We start from the raw sequence: 12,725 nt of genomic DNA on the forward strand, positions 1-12,725 counted from the left end.
AGAGTTATTGTAATTTCTAAGAAAACCTTCTGGCAAATAGAAAATCAATTAATAAATAACCCTCTGGGAGCAAAATGGTTAATCATAAGTATGAAACATCTTCTAATGTGTGTGTACCAAGTTTGTTCAAATAAAAGCCCTGGGGTCAAAATTGGCCCTGCCCCAGGGGGGTCATTTTTGTTTTCCCCTTTATGTATATAGTAAAAACTTAAAGATCTACTTTCAAAAATACAAAAGAGCTAGAGTTGAGATATTTAGCATGAAACATCTTCTAATAGGTGTTTACCATGTTTTTTGTGTCGCCTCTACGGAGTAGTGGCGACATATAGGGATCACTTCTCCGTCGTCTGTCTGTCCGTCTGTCTGTCTGTTCATCCGTCCGTCACAAAACTTGTCCGGACTACTCCTCATAAACTACTGGTGCAATTTCATCCAAACTTTACAGGAATTATCAGTACCAAGTTTAGTTGTGCATATTGTCAGCATTTTCCGGTTCAATGATTTTTGTCAAAGTTATGGCCCTTTAATAATTTTTCATTTAAAAGTTTGTCCGGACTACTTCTCTTATACCACTAATGCAATTTCAATGAAACTTTACAGGATTGATCTGTAGCTCAAGTCCTTGCGCATATTGCAAGGGTTTTCCGGTTGAATGATTTTTGGCCGAGTTATGGCCCTTTGATAAAAAGGTTTCTTTTTCTGTGTGTTGCCAGATACACAAAAGCTTGTCCGGACTACTCCTCATAAACTACAGGTGCAATTTCATCCAAACTTTACAGGAATTATCAGTACCAAGTCTAGTTGTGCATATTGTCAGCATTTTCCGGTTCAATGATTTTTGTTTGAGTTATGGCCCTTTAATAATTTTTATTTTTAAAGTTTGTCCTGACTACTTCTCTTATACCACTAATGCAATGTCTATGAAACTTAACAGGATTGATCTGTAGCTCAAGTCCTTGCGCATATTGCACGGGTTTTCCGGTTGAATGATTTATGGCTGAGTTATGGCCCTTTGATAAAAAGGTGTTTTTTTTCTGTGTGTTACCAGATACGCAAAAGCTTGTCCGGACTACTCCTCATAAACTACTGGTGCAATTTTATCCAAACTTTACAGGAATGATCAGTACCAAGTCTAGTTGTGCACTGTCCGTCTGTCTGTCTGTCCGTCTGTCACAAAATTTGTCCCAACATGAAATTGGTCATCATGAGGCGACACATGTGATTACTGATCGCTCTTGTTTCAAATAAAGGCCCTTGGGTCAAAATTGGCCCCGCCATGGGGAGGGCATTGTTTTCCCAATATGTGTATATTATCAAAACTTAAAAAAAATTTTTTTAAAAAACCCAAAGAGCTAGAGCTTCATGACTTATCTTGAGTTATTTTCTAATGGGTGTCTACCAACTTTGTTCAAATAAAAGCCCTTGTGTTAAAATTCGCCCTGCTCCCGGGGCCTATAAACAGGTTAGCAATTTAGGGCCATCATGGCCCTCTTGTTTGTAATTAATATTAAGCTTTAACTAGGTCATCTTTTTTGTAATACTGATGTAAATATTTATCATTACTCTATTTCTGTAAAAAACTTTTATATGACAGTTTAAACATGCTTGTATATCAGAATTTACACTGTGCAACTTTGAACATCACGCGCATCTTCACTGTTACAACGTGAGGTACCCAAAGGGGAATATTCATGTTATTACCTGTCTGGCTTAGTTATATCAATTTCTTTTAGCAGATCAAATAAACAATCAGAAAGGGGAGAATATCTGGAAGGGTTATAAATATATATATCTAGGATTTGTGACTACTTAACGGTGAAAGTGGGTGTCCACCATGTGTATTGCTCATGATGCATGATTTGCGCACTGTACTATACAATCCTAAAACTAATGTACTCTGTACAATAAGTATCATTCTAACACGACCCTCACTTTTCCTTATTGAACACAGAAGAACCGAAAGTGTGTATTATTGTGCAACAAAGTCACTGTTGACGTTCCTTATTTAGAATATGACGTAATCATTATATATGTGACGTAACCACTAAAAAAATGAAAATAAGTACGAAAACAAATCAAGAGAAATTTAGCTTAATATCAGTTATGGCAGCATTTATTTGTTGATGTCATGTTAGAATCGAAATATATCCAAATCGGTGATTTTATTGCTTGATAACATCACTGTTTGTCATTTGGATGCGCATCATTATATCACTCGATCGGGCTACGCCCTCGTGATGAAATTTCTAGCATCCGAACTCTAAACAGTGATGTTATTAAGCGATAAAATCACTGTTTGGGACATTTTATTTCTTAAATAAAGTAGGCTTACAAACAAATTTTTAGTATCAATTAAAATGGTGAAATAGTAGTTTATATAGGTGTTGTGATTCTTTTTTATACCTCCGAAGGGAGGCATATAAAAATCACACCATCCGTCTGTCTGTCCGTCTGTCGGTGCTTCCCCACTTCATTTGTGTCCGGACTGTAACTTTGTCCTACATTGAGAGATTTTGAAATGACTTGGCACAAATGTCTACAACATCAAGACGATGTGGCGCGTTCAAGAACCATGTCCCTACGTCAAAGGTCAAAGTCACATTATTATTTTGAAGTTTCACAATATCACAGAGTAAATAGGTACACACATTTGTGTCCGGCCTGTAACTTTGTCATGCATCAAATGATTTTAAAATATCTTAGGCATAAATGTCTTCCACATCAAGATAATTTGTCAACTCCAGGAATTACGTCCTCACCTCAAAGGTCAAGGTCTCACTAACATTGTATTATTATCACAATTAGAATTAATAGGTACACACATGTCCGGACTGCATTTTTGTGATGCATCGAAGGATTTTAGAATAACTTGGTATAATTGTCTACCACATAGAGAGGATGTGTTGCATTTAAAACTATGTCTGTATCTCAAAGGTCATGGTTTCACTTACATTTTGAAGTTTCACTTTATCACAAAAACAGTTTATTGGTACACACATTTGTGTCCGGACTGTAACTTTGTCATTCATGGAAGGGTTTTTGAATTACTTGACATAAATGTGTACAACATCAAGACGATGTGTTTCGTCCAATAATCATGTCCCTACCTCAAAGGCAAGGGTCACACTACCATTTTAAAGTTTACTTTATCACAATTAGAGTTTATAGGTACACACATTCGTGGCCGGACTGTAATTTTGTCATTCATGGAAGGATACATTGACATAAATGTCTACAATATCAAGACGATGTATTTCGTCCAATAATCATGTCCATACCTCAAAGGTCAGAGTCACACTACCATTTTGAAGTTAACTTAATCACAATTAGAGATTATAGGTACACACATTCGTGTCGGGACTGTAATTTTGTCATGAATCAAAGGATTTTAAAATAATTAGGCATAAATTCTACCATATCAAGACGACATGTCGTGTCTTAGGCCCATGTCCCTACCTTCAAGGTCAAGGTCACACTTATAGTTTGAAGATACTCATTCTCTAAAGAAGAGTTTGAAGATACACATTTATCTCCGGGATGTAACTTTGTCATGCATGAAAGGATTTTATTGACGATGCGTCGTAGCTAAGGCTTATGTCCGTCTTTGTCATTTACACAATAATCATGACCAGACTGTAACTTTGTTAAACATTGAGGGATTTTTAAATAACTTGGCACAAATGTCTATCCCATGACATGCATCCAAGAACCGCATCCCTTCTTCAAAGGTCAAGGTCACTCTTATATTTTGAAGATTCAACATTGTCATGTACTGAAGGCTTTTATTATTACTTGGCATAAATGTCTACCTCATCAAGATGATATGTCACATCCAAGACCCTTGTCCCAAGGTATTAAGATTGCTATAAATAACACTTCATTTCACAAGAACAATATTAAGCAATTAGTTATTCATTCCACAGGAGCAATATTAAGCAATTAGTTACTTTCATTCTCTTTTCTTTTCATAATACCTGCATGCTTAAGAAACCTTTTCTGGGGCCTTCCTCACTTGCGTGACAGCTCTTGTTTTTCATGTGTATAAATGTATGTATTTTTATCATGTGTTAGCATATGCAGAGAAACTTGGTACATAACACCTTATTGTGAAAATGGTGATCTCAAAAAAGCTATTGAAGATGGCAAAGCTAGAAAAGATAAGAAAATCAATCTACCAGGAATACGAGTAAGGATAGCACTGCAAGTTGCATTAGCAATACAGTATATTCACACTGAAGTCCCAAATGTAAGGTATGTATTTACTTTCAATGATTTATTAGCTCAACGTGCTCATAGTGACCTATTGTGATCCCCAACTGTCCGCTGTCATGCATCCTTGTGTTGTCAATAATTACATTAAACAGCATATCTGAATCCAATAATTGCACAGTAACCAAACTGTCCTTGGATGGTCCCTTTAAAAGTTGTTCAAAGCTTTCAAGTCTTTTGCATAAGTAGGTCACGTGACCAGAAAAGAAGAGTTTCAAAAAATGGAAATTTAAAAAATCTATTTGTCTGAAAGTACAAGCCATGAGCTATGATATTTGGTATATTATATTATCTTTAGGTCCTTGACCCAGTTTGTTCATATTATGTCCCTTTTGTCCATTTATTGGTCCGTGCGTCAACATTTTTTTAACAACTTCTCCTCCTAAACCACTTGGCCTATTTGGTTGGGATATTCCTTGCATGAAGTTTTACCAAATACAAAGTTGTTCATTTAAGAATTAAATTCCATAAAGAACACTGGTTTCCATTGCACCATTGCAACGGAAAGATATCTGTTTTAATATTAAAAAGTCTTCTTGTAAAAAAAAAACTGAAAGAGCTAGAGCTTAGATATTTTGCATGAATCATTTTCCGGTAAATGTCTACCAATTTGTAAAAATAAAAGCCCTAGGGACAAAATTGGCCCCGCCCCAGGGTTCATAGATTTTCCTTATATGTATGTTGTAAAACTTAAAAAATCTTTTTGTGAAAATCCAAAACAGGTAGATCTTAGATGTTTGGTATGAAACATCTTCTAGTGGATGTCTACCAACTTTGTTCAAATAAATGTGCTAGGGTCAAAATTGGCCCAGCTCCAGGGGTCATTTATTTTCCTTATATGTATATAGTAAAAACTAAAAAAAAATCTTCTTGTGAAAATCCAAGAGAACTAGAGCTTAGATTTTTGACATCAAACATCTACAAAGTGATGTCTACCAAGTTTGTTCAAATAAATGCCCTAGGGTCAAAATTTGACACACCCCAGGGGGTCATTGATTTTCCCTTAATGCATAAAAATTACAGTAAAAACTTAAAAATCTTCTTTTAAAGAACCCAAAGAGCTAAGATATTTAGTAACAACTTCTTGTGAAAATCCAAAAGAGTTCGAGCTTAGATATTTGGCCAGAAAATGTTCATCTAAACAACATCTAAACAACTGGTTCAATTATTTTGAAATAATTTTACATAAAAATTTGAAGAATGGTCTTGTGTCCAACATTGTTCAAATTCTTGTGAAACACTAGCTTTGATTTATTTGACACAAATTATTGTCTGTCCTCAGATAAGCGCTTTGGGTCAATGGCCTACTTGTTTTTATTTTTTTATGTCTTTTTGAGAGATTATATTTAACAGCCTTTATAAGAGTCTATAATGCCATAGCACTGTCTTTTTATCCATCAAGACCTAACTTGATGTATCTAATTCTACATTTTTTAGCTCGACTTTTTTTTTTAAAAAAGTAGAGGTATTGTTATAATCCTGGCGGCATTGCCGTTGCTGTCCGCAAACTTGTACCTGGATCATAACCTTTTTAGTTCTTGGTTTTTTGTCTTCATACTTGGCCACAACAACCCTTGGGACAAGACCTTTCAGTAGACCAAACTAACCTTAACCTTCATCCATAAATGAATTTGACCTTCAAGGTCAAATGTCCAAATTTTGCTTGTTCTTGCTATTATTTGCTGTAACTTTGCCAAGACCTTCATATTTATCAAACTCTGAATTTTAATTATATCTGACTATTGTCAATTATTTATGGAAAGGATTCATACTTTGAGAAAACTAATGTGACAAGACAGACCTATTTAAATTATAAAAGGAAGACTTAAGATTTGTTTAAAGGTTTTCTTTGTTTGCTTATAGAAAAAATAAAACTGTCGAGGTTGCCCCCGCCCAGCAGTGGCTCTTCATGTACTCAATGTTTGTTTACTCCACATTTTCATTTTATATAAAATGAATAATATTAAAGTGACGCCACTGAGGTTTGTTGGCAACCATGAAGGTTCTGGAAATATTTTATACGCTCGTTTGAAAAATGAGTCGTATTATAGTTTATAAAAGGATTGAAACACAAATGACATTATGTCATTACCATTAGAACGGGTGTGAAATATGTATTTCAGATAAAAATACACAAGGTCAAGGTCACTAAAGATGATTAAATATAGAGATAATATTTTGTCCGGAGCATATTTTGTACACGCATTGTGGGATTCTAATGAAAATTCATAGAAATGTTCACCACTTTGATAAGCAGGAGTATAGGACAAAAGCCCTCCCGGACAAAAGCCCTCCCGTCAAAAAGTGACAAGGCGGACAAAAGCCCTCCCGTAAAAATGACAAGGCGGACAAAAGCCCACCTGTGAAAATGACAGGGCGGACAAAAGCCCTCGCGTAAAAATGACATGTTGGACAAAAGCCCTTCGGTGAAAATAATAAGGCGCACATATGTTTTACAGATGTACATGTAATTTGATATGCTTTTGAAATAAAAAAACTATAAAATGTTAAATAATGTGTTATATTATATTAAGATATATTGTTATATTATATTAATATATATGTATGTTATATGTATTTTAATCCATCAAATCTTGCCAAATAATTAAAGGTGTGGGGTTTTGTCCACTCTATAAAATTTTGAGGTGTGGGGTTTTAACTGGTGGGGTTTTGTCCGTCTTCCTTATAACACAAATAGCAACTATCTTGACTACAAGTGTGACACATGTAATTTAAGTTTATATTTGCAAGGTTAGTGTCACTAGAGGTGATAAAATATTCAGATATTATCAGGAAATAGCCCAGATATAACCTATATGTATATCTTTAATGCCCACATCAAAAGCTTTTGTGACAAGCGTATTTTGTGACAATGTTGCCTTTGTTTCAAGAATGCAGATCATTTCTTTAACTCTATTTGCCCATCATTTTTCACTCCAAGCTGGCTACAAATAGTGAAAAAACTCGAGGTTATTTCTGTTAATACCTTTCAGTGCATCACACAATTTATGCAATATTTTCACATCTATCTTTTTAGTTTTCTTTCCTATGTGGAACTCCATTAATTTGTTTTCATGTATAGTTCTTTTATTTTTTTGTTGCATTTTCATTGTTGTGTTTAGGGGTTCTATTCTTCACAAAGACATAGCATCTTCAAATGTTGTGTTGGACAAAAATTTAAATGCACGTCTCATAGACTTCGGATTGGCAAGAGAAAAAAATGATACATCGAACACAAACTCAGAAAGACCTGGTTATATTCATCCTCTAGAAGGCCACGGGGATCCTGTAAAAGAGAGCTTAGATTATTATAACTTTGGAATTAGTAAGTTTCACAGCATACAATATATAACCTTTGTAAGTCGTAAATAATATTTTTTTGGAATAATTTAGTCGGATACATGTTTACATATACATATAATATATATTATTTGGTTAACATGTTTGTAGCGAGGGCCTTAATTTGTAAACATTTTGAACGACTTGTTCTGTTCTTTACAGCATTTAAATTTAAAGAGTAACTGAGGCCAAGTATACTATTCCGTATAGAAAACAAAGTGACAAATTAGTGGAGAATAGTTCTACATTGATGAGTGCCTCTCCTTCCAGTGCCATTTATTCTTGAATGAACAAAACTATGTACTTTTCAAATTTTGAGTTGTCTCTGCATTACGTAGATCAAAGCAACAAGCGGTTGTATAAACAATAGGATTTTATTGTCATGTAACTATGACCTAAATTAAATAAGTGAAAAGCAAAACAAATCAAAAATAGCATGCATTATATATACTTTACCATGAACCATTCAAAATTAGCATGGCTGTAGACTTAAAATTGCACTGTATGAAACATGTGATTATAAACAGTACTTTAACATCTTAACATGTATTTGCTCTTCAATGCGAGTGTTCTGTTTTTATTTCAGTAATTCTGGAACTGTTGACAAGCCTTGGTCCTTTAGGAGAAAAACAACTTCACTTAAAGAACATGGATGAAAATCAGATTCAGAATAAATTGGATGTAAGTTTCCTGCTTTTTGCTACCAGATAGTGATGTGGTTTGACCCTAGGTGTTGCCTAAAGTATGTAAGACAAGAAGTAAGCCTAAACCATCTTTTCTGTTTCGGTACTGTATGAAACTGTGTTGATGAGCCGTAAAATCAAACAAACATACCTTAGATTTATATGATATAGTCTGTATGTTTGTTTTGCATGTAATATCGAAATATTTTTCAAAAAGTAAGTACTGAATGCAATAGTTTAACGAGTGACACCGTCATGAGTTATAATATGACTGCTCATGCTCGAGAGAAAAGTTGATCTTACATGCAAATCAATCAAATTGGTTATTTATTTTATGTTTCAGTGGTAAAGGTTATGTTGAGCATGGCAAGCGCTCTCCTTCATGAGATAGCGTGACACCACAATTTTCATGTTGAAAAATATTTTTTTTTTCTCGAATTCAAATATAGTTCTGGTGCTAAGAAATTGTTTTAATAATTTCACTGTAAAATTATCGAAAACAATGTCTCTAACTTTTCTGAAAAGCAAGTAGGCACTAAATGTATTTCTTTTACCTTCACAATTATTAATTTGTATATGTTCAACAATGTAAATTAGGCTTGTGTATGTAGAAAATTAAAATTTAATATCAGTTTATATTGGAGAATACAACAAAATAGAAACTTAGTTTGAGCTATCAGTAATTAATAAACAAACGACTCCTGATAGAACTATAACATTATCAAATTAATCGATATTTTGATATTTGATCTTCATGTTTTAAATGAAGAATTGATTTTGCATTTTCTTTTGATTACCAGTTACATGAACAAACTAAAATCGTATTAATTAAAGATTTGAACAGAATTATGACCGAATCTGATACAGAAAATTACCATTTAGTGTACGTCTTAAATATAAAGTAAGACAAGAAACTTGCTTTTTTCAATTTCTTTATATTATCATTTTTTTGTTTTTTAGCTCACCTGAGCATGATCAGGGTGAGCTTGTAGGATCGATGATTGTCCGTCGTCCGTCCGTCGTCCATCGTCCGTCGACCGTTCACATTTAGTTGTTAACACTCTAGGGGTCGCATTTTTGCCTCCATCATCATCAAACTTTGTCAGGATGCTTATCTAGTTGATAGCTCGGATGAGTTCGAACATGGGTCATCTCGGATAAGAAACTAGGTCACAAAAGCTAAAAATAAAAAAACCTTGTTAACACTCTAGCGGTCACATTTTTGCCTCAATCATCATCAAACTTGGTCAGGATGTTTGTCTAGGTGATAGCTCGAATGAGTTCGAACATGGGTCATCTCGGATGAAAAAGTAGGTCACCGGAGCTAAAAATAGAAAAACCTTGTTAACACTCTAGCGGTCACATTTTTGCATCGATCACCATTAAACTTGATCAAAGTGCTTGTCTAGGTGATAGCTCGAATGAGTTTGAACATGGGTCATCTCAGATGAAAAACTAGGTCACAGGAGCTAAAAATAGAAAAACCTTGTTAACACTCTAGTGGTCACAATTTTGACTCAATTGTCATCAAACATGGCCAGGAAACTTGTCTAGGTCATTGCTGGGAATAAATCGAACACGGGTCATCTCGGATGAAAAACTAGGTCACAGGAGCTAAAAATAGAAAAACCTTGTTAACACTCTAGTGGCTACTGTTGTGATCCAAAATATTCTGTTTATTGGTCTGAACGTTTGTTTTGATGATTTCTAAGTCGAGTTCGAACATGGGTCATCTTGGATGAAAAACTAGGTCACACCGCCCAAATATGGAAAAAACCTTGTTAACATTCTAGTGGTCACATTTTCGACTCAATTATCATCAAACTTGGTCAGGATGCTTGTCTAGGTAATTGCTTGGATGAGTTTGAAATCGCATGTGAAACTAGGTCACCGGAGCTAAAAATAGAAAAATCTTGTTAACATTCTAGTTGCTACTGTTTTGATCCAAGTATCCTGGAAATTGGTCTGAAAGTTTGTTTTGATGATTTCTAGGTTAAGTTTGAATATGTGTCACCTTGGTAAAAAAATAGGTCGCACTGCTCAAATATGGATAATCCTTGTTAACACTGTAGTGGTCACATTTTTGACTCACCTGTCATGAGACTTGGTCAGAATGCTTGTCTAGGTAATTGTTTGGATGAATTTGATAAGCCAGGTGACCGATCTAGGGCCATCATGACCCTCTTGTTTATTAAATTACAAAAGAAATGTCACGAAAAGAATTATTGAAATGACAAGAAAATTGAACTATCTACTTTGATTTTATCAATTTTATGCACAGAATAATACTACCATAAAAAAGCAAACCTTATTTCAAGCAAAAAGCAAAAGGAGTGCATTTAAGCTTCACTCCCATACAAAACGGGCCTTAAAACATCAACATTTTTATAACCCCACACAATGAAGTTGGAAGGGGGTATACTGGGATCAGCTTGTCCGTCCGTCCGGCCGTTTGTCAGTTTTTCCTTTTTAGCCTAATAACTAAAGATTCCTTTGAGCTACAGTCTTCATAATTTGGTATTTAGCTTGGTCATGATAAGTAGATGACCCCTATTGATTTTGGGGTCACCTGGTCAAAGGTCAAGGTCACAGGGGCCTTGACTTTAAAAAGCTTGTCTGCCCACTAACTAAAGATTCCTCTGACCCACAGTCTTCATATTTGACAAAAAAGGTTGGCCAGGACCATAAGATGACCCCTATAGAATTTGATGTCTATGGGTCAAAGGTCAATGTCACAGCAGTTTGACTAGTGAAAGCTTGTCCACCCAATATCTTAAAATTCCTTTTACCCACAGTCTTCATAATTGGCTTTGAGCTTAGTCATGATTATTAGATGACTTCTATTGATCATGAGGTCACCGAATCAGAGGTCAAGGTCACAGGGCCCTAGATTAAGAAAGCTTGTCCGGCTTATAACTGAAGATTCCTTTGACCCACAGTCTTCATATTGGCACGGATGTTAGCTATGATTAGTAGATAACCCCTATTGATATTGAGGTCACTTGGTCAAAGGTCATGGTCACGGGAGCCTTGACTGAAAAAGCTTTTCTGCTCAATAACTTAAGATTCCTTTGACCTACAGTCTTCATATTTTGTATTGAGATTGGTCTTGATTAGTAGATTTAAACATTTTCACATTTGAAGCATGTAGAATACATAACTTAGCAATGCACTGGTTTAGTAACCTCAGATTTGGCAGGGAGGTTGACTCTAAATGGCCACTGTTGATTCTGACAAAGTGGTATGCGGGGGGTTTCACGCCATGACAGTAGAAGTTCTAGTTTTTTACAGTAATTAAATATGCATAGAAATTTAAAATTTGTGGTTCTCACGAGATTACTGCAATATGTTGGACAGTAGCTTTAAATAGGTATGCATGCTTTTGAATGACTCACATAGGTAATTGAAACGATTTATAACAAGTTATATATATTTATTTTGCAGACAAATGTTTGGATTGATAAAGAAATAACAAAAAAACTATATGCATTGTCCAAGAAGTGTTTGGAGGAGTTTAAATGGACTATTGAAGAATTTGAAACAAATGTCATTAAAGCATTACAAGTATGTTATTTAAAACATTTGTTTCTGAACAGTTTTATGAAAAACTTTTTGTCTTAAAAGATAATTTTAATATTTACTTTAAAGAATTTGATACAAACTCGCGTTCAATCTGTCTGTCTGACAAACCCTTTAGAGCCTTTCATTTAAGCGATAAAAGTCAGGGAAGAGTTACTTCCCTTACCAGATGTCACGTAAATGGGGGATTATTCTACACAGACTGCTAAGAAGGTAAGCTTATTGAAAAGATAAATGCGTAAATACTGATTGTTCAATAAAAAAATTTACTTATGCATACATTATAAATTCAATATCAAGACAATAAAAAAGAAATACAAAATCAAAGATTGAGATTAATTCTTGCTACGGGTAAAACAGCGAAATTTCAATATGAATATATTATATATAATCAAATTTGAATATTTTATAAACACCAATACACCATGTACACACAAAAATTGCCTAATTTAAATTTAAATGGTCATTTTCTAGTTTTCTGTGTTATTTTCTGTCATTGAACAATTCCGGCATATTTGTGACAAACATGAAAATAAGATTACCAATGTTTTTTTAAGTTCCCTACCGGTTTAACCGGAGGGGACTTTAGGTTTACCCTCCGTCTGTCTGTCCGTCCGTCCGTCTGTGTGTCAGCCAGTCAGTCAGTCCGTCCGTCCACAAAACTGGTTACCGCGATAACTTGAAAAGTACTGAAAATATTTTTATGAAACTTGATATATGGATAGATGGCAGTATGGAGATTATGCACGTCTCTTTCTGTTCTTCCTATGTTGAAAATTCTGGTTGCTATGGCAACAAATAGGCTTAAAATAAGGCAAATTTTACGCATAAACTAGATCCAGTGATAACGAAAAA

The 12,725-nt window shown here is 34.6% G+C and overlaps 1 protein-coding gene across 1 annotated transcript in view; it reads left to right on the forward strand.

Moving 5' to 3' along the window:
• LOC132757385 (uncharacterized) overlaps positions 1 to 12,725 on the forward strand; it is a 119,857-nt gene that overhangs the window by 66,379 nt on the left and 40,753 nt on the right. Inside the window, exons 8-11 of the mRNA XM_060748654.1 lie at positions 4,072 to 4,251; positions 7,392 to 7,594; positions 8,195 to 8,289; positions 11,736 to 11,855. Of these exons, the coding sequence (XP_060604637.1) occupies positions 4,072 to 4,251; positions 7,392 to 7,594; positions 8,195 to 8,289; positions 11,736 to 11,855 (598 nt within the window). The remainder of the gene's footprint in view (positions 1 to 4,071; positions 4,252 to 7,391; positions 7,595 to 8,194; positions 8,290 to 11,735; positions 11,856 to 12,725) is intronic.

The sequence above is a fragment of the Ruditapes philippinarum genome, unplaced genomic scaffold (assembly GCF_026571515.1).
Source record: "Ruditapes philippinarum isolate M1 unplaced genomic scaffold, ASM2657151v2 ctg302_1_1_1_1, whole genome shotgun sequence".
NCBI classification, from domain to species: Eukaryota; Metazoa; Mollusca; class Bivalvia; order Venerida; family Veneridae; genus Ruditapes; species Ruditapes philippinarum.